The following is a 3,750-nucleotide window of genomic DNA, read 5'->3' as shown; positions in this document are numbered from 1 at the left end:
AAGCACCATTGATTGAGGAAGTTGGTGACCTGGATTTAAGGGAGAAACTAAAGAACATGATTGTGTGTAAACATACCGATACTGTCAAGGGCCAACCTCCTTGCCTCTACAGGCCCTTCAAATATGTGGTGCTTTTGAAGCTGTCCACATAGGAGGCGTCTAAACTCCCTCGTCCTGCCCCCTTCATCCACAGTCCCTTCTCCTGCTCCACTCGTACAAACACTACATCGAGCCTTGAGAGTGGGTCAAAGCCCTACCGACTGAAGGCCCTCTGCCCAGTCGAACTCCTCACCACGGAGAACATGCCGTCCATCACAAAATCAGTCATATGGGCATGGGAATCATGATGCAACACTGCAGATAGCAAACTGAGTGAGCAGGTTGTGTTAACTAATTAAAGGAGGTTTAAAGACAGAAAACATACCTGCAAACAGTTGGCGGGCACACAGAAACCCAGTGTCTAGAACCAGTTAGTTACCTGCTGCTGTGACTAGCTAAGATATAAACAAAATCACCAAGTTCTGACATACAGTATGGGAATTCCTTGAAACAGTCCTTGAAACAAGGAAGGGGACATATCTAAGCCACAGACTAAAAGTAGCCTCCAAACTACAGCGGAACCGGCCCAGGGATTTCAGTGAAGATGACAGGCAGGCGTAAAGTTTGGCCCTCACAAACAAGGTGAACATCTGCCAGGTAAATGTTACCTGCTCTTTCATAGAGCACAGGTGCCAGACAGGCAGGCAGGGAAACACAGCTGTGCTCTATGCACTGCTCCTGCTACATGTCAAATACACTAGTTACTACAAAGCAATCTTGAGTAAAGGTAAGAACAATTCATTTCAAAACATTAACAACATCTTTCTTTTATAAACTTTAACAGTAGTTTAAAGTATACACAACTTGGAAGATCATTGTTGTTCTGCTTAAATAATTCAGTGCAAGTGGTTTCTTCCATTCCTGCAAGTAAGCAGATCTTGCCTTGCTCCACAGGCAATTTCAGAGGATAATGTAATTTGATTATATTAAATTAGATTAGATTTAACTTTTGTCATTGTGCAGAGTACAAGATACAAAGAAATGCAGTTCAGGCCCCCCTGGCATCCCCTCGCGGCCCCCGGCCCCCACTTTGAAAACCACTGGCCTAGATGATTGAGTAGGCAACTAGTCAAAAGAGCACATGTTTTAATAAAACCAGCGCAATATTTAAGGAGCACATGATTTAGTAAAACGAGTGCAATCTCTTTATAGCCTACTAGTTGTGCAATGCATGAATGTTTTTCGTGTGCAAAATATTACATTTCATCCATATGAATTGCAAATAATTCCTCCAAAACGGCATTTTTGACACTCGAATTAAAACTGCAGTTTTTGACGTGAAGTAGGCTAGTGCGGGATACATTTAGGAGGGCATCCTTCACCGTTAGCCTACCAAAGAGTGTAACCTCATAGTACACTGCTAGGGGGCGATATAGGACAAGTTGTTGTGCCAGCAAGATGAAAACAAAGCGACGCAAAGGCTGTGACGTCTTGCAGCAGCAACTGTCAAGTGACTCTTCCTGGTGGTGCAGTTGTCACTTTTTTAATCTAGCTACGTGTGTACTTCTGTGCTGGCAGCGCCCATGTAGGACGCCTCGCTTCTTTCTTCTTATTCTGAGTTTGTAAGCATTTAGCAGACACGAGGCGCTTATTCCCGTGAGTCAGACCCTGGCAGTATTTTGCCTGATGTTGTAACTAATTAAATGTGTTGTTTTTTTGTGCTGGCTAGCTTCTCAGTGCTAGATGATAGTAACTGAAGATTAACATCTGACAGATCTGCCTCTTGTGTCTTCGGCGACCAGTTCTAACGGTGGTATGAATCAAATGGGTAAGTAGTCTTCTTGACACCGCTGCTAAGCTGTACCCTCACCCTGAAAAAAAAGAATGGCACTTTCTGTGTATTTGTGTTCTTTATGTATGTAGGCTAGCTCGAGAAATCTGTTTACTGTGTGAGAAGGATAACTGGAAGGGGAAAGTTAAAGGCTAGGCAAGGCTGGCTGCAGTTAGTTCATAAACAAGCTGCATTGAATTAGTGACAATAATGTTAGCTGGTGACAGAACTTGCGAGAGCAATGCAGCAGCGACTCCTAAATTGGTTTGCTCAGTTTCATGTCTCAACATGTTTTTACCTTCTACGTAGCAGAAAGGATCCCATAAGTTCCACCATGGCTTTGTTTCTGTTACATTTTAGCGGTCGGGATTAAGCGTGTGGCCATAATGGGAATAATGGGAATTTATGCCACATGCAACACAAGTGTGCATTTCCTAGGAGTCTGGCAACTTGACAAGCCAAGTTGGTATTTGTGCATTTCTGCACTGCGTTCACACCATCTAGTGCCACATATCTGTGTGACATCTGTTTTTTGGCCTATTTGCTCATGTGGCTTGCTTCCATTACTCATGTGCTGGATGGCTGTTGGTCGATGCCACATAGTCTGCCATGCATTTTCTGTCTGAAGGCCAAATGCTTAAATGGCTACTATTGATGTTGTGGTTTTGCAGTAGACATTTAGGGCTGTTCTACTGAATGGGATTTTGGGAGCTAATTACACGTTTTAGCCATTGCTGCATAGAGATGTCCCCTTTTGTCCTCTCAGATTGTCACTAGGATATGACTCGGCACTTCCACTGTGCTCACGATACGTTTCACATTGTGGCCTTTGCGCCTCCAGCTGCTTTGTCACGCTCTGCCAGCCTTGCCAACGCCCTCATGCCCACCCCACCCACCCAAAACGCAATCGAGATAAATGGAGATCAACTCAGCCGCCTGCTCTCCTCCCACTACAGTGCGGATGGCTTAGCAAATGGATTAATTGGCCAGTCAGCTCATTAGGATCAGTGCAGTGGGGGGCATGAATGTGTCCCATCACTTGCCCGCTTGGCAGGTGCCCAATGGAATGCAATGGAAGCATATCACCACCCAAGACCTGCTAAACACACATACAAAAAACAAGCATTCGTGTCCTCATAGTATTCTGTGTCAAAGGTGGGTTTGGGTTTAATGTTCAATGGAATTCAAACCGAATGAAAGGTAATATTGTATTTAAGAGGATGTATTGATTAGAAACACACGGTTCTGTGTTGTTAAAGGCTGCGGAGGGTGGGGTAGCCGTAGTGAAGAAAGAGAAACTCGGTAAGTGGCTGATGATTGGTTGGATTTGAAAGGGCACAACTTGGAAAAGAGGGGCAGCCATGGGCATGGAGGAGATGTACACATGCAGAGGCCTAATGTGTCTGATTTACCACAGCATGGAAAACGGAGAGACCTCAGTCTGGGCCAAGAAAAACTAGACAAAATTGCTCAGACAGGAAGTCAGAGACGGGCCTCGTTTATTTTCGGTTTTTAAATGTTTCTTCCTGCTTCTACAAAGCGTGCATTTAAAATGAGTGTCATTTCTGTGTGCTGTCTTGCAAACATCACAACTGGATCCAGCCAGGTTTATTCTATTGATAAAAGTCGCTTTGAATCTAGCAATAGCCTAGATTTTCTTCACAATGTTTGTATAACAATTGGCCCTTCCCACATCTGGGCCGTTTGTCGGACTGAAATGTTCAGCGCTGTAGGTTATATTGCTTATTCTGTCATTATTCTGAGATCTCTCACTCTCTCTCTCTCACACCCACACACTGCTGGCACCACCCTCACTCTGTTGCACAAGGCTGAGCAGAGCAGAGCAAAGCAGGCCAACGGTCAACAGATCGGCCTCCACA

General features: G+C 44.6%; 1 protein-coding gene across 5 annotated transcripts in view; it reads left to right on the top strand.

Annotated features, from left to right (window-relative positions):
* The first annotated feature begins 1,580 nt into the window (after positions 1-1,580).
* The window catches only part of sun2 (Sad1 and UNC84 domain containing 2), a 17,787-nt gene continuing 15,617 nt past the window's right edge, over positions 1,581-3,750 (top strand). For 3 of the 5 annotated variants that reach the window (XR_012988694.1, XM_076295119.1, XM_076295094.1), the window contains exon 1: positions 1,581-1,867. Coding sequence is in view for 4 of the 5 variants with exons in the window: in XM_076295119.1 (XP_076151234.1) it covers positions 1,855-1,867 (13 nt within the window). In the remaining variant the exon portion in view is untranslated. The remainder of the gene's footprint in view (positions 1,868-3,750) is intronic. The other 2 variants (XM_076295106.1, XM_076295100.1) reach the window with 2 other exon arrangements.

This window comes from Alosa pseudoharengus, unplaced genomic scaffold, assembly GCF_046254945.1.
Source record: "Alosa pseudoharengus isolate Yale_2024_CS ecotype anadromous, Long Island Sound unplaced genomic scaffold, YU_APseudo_1.1 YU_APseudo_1.1_scf_1, whole genome shotgun sequence".
Lineage (NCBI taxonomy): Eukaryota > Metazoa > Chordata > Actinopteri > Clupeiformes > Clupeidae > Alosa > Alosa pseudoharengus.
The sequence above is the reverse complement of the archived record's forward strand: the minus strand, read 5'-3'. Positions and strand labels throughout refer to the sequence as shown.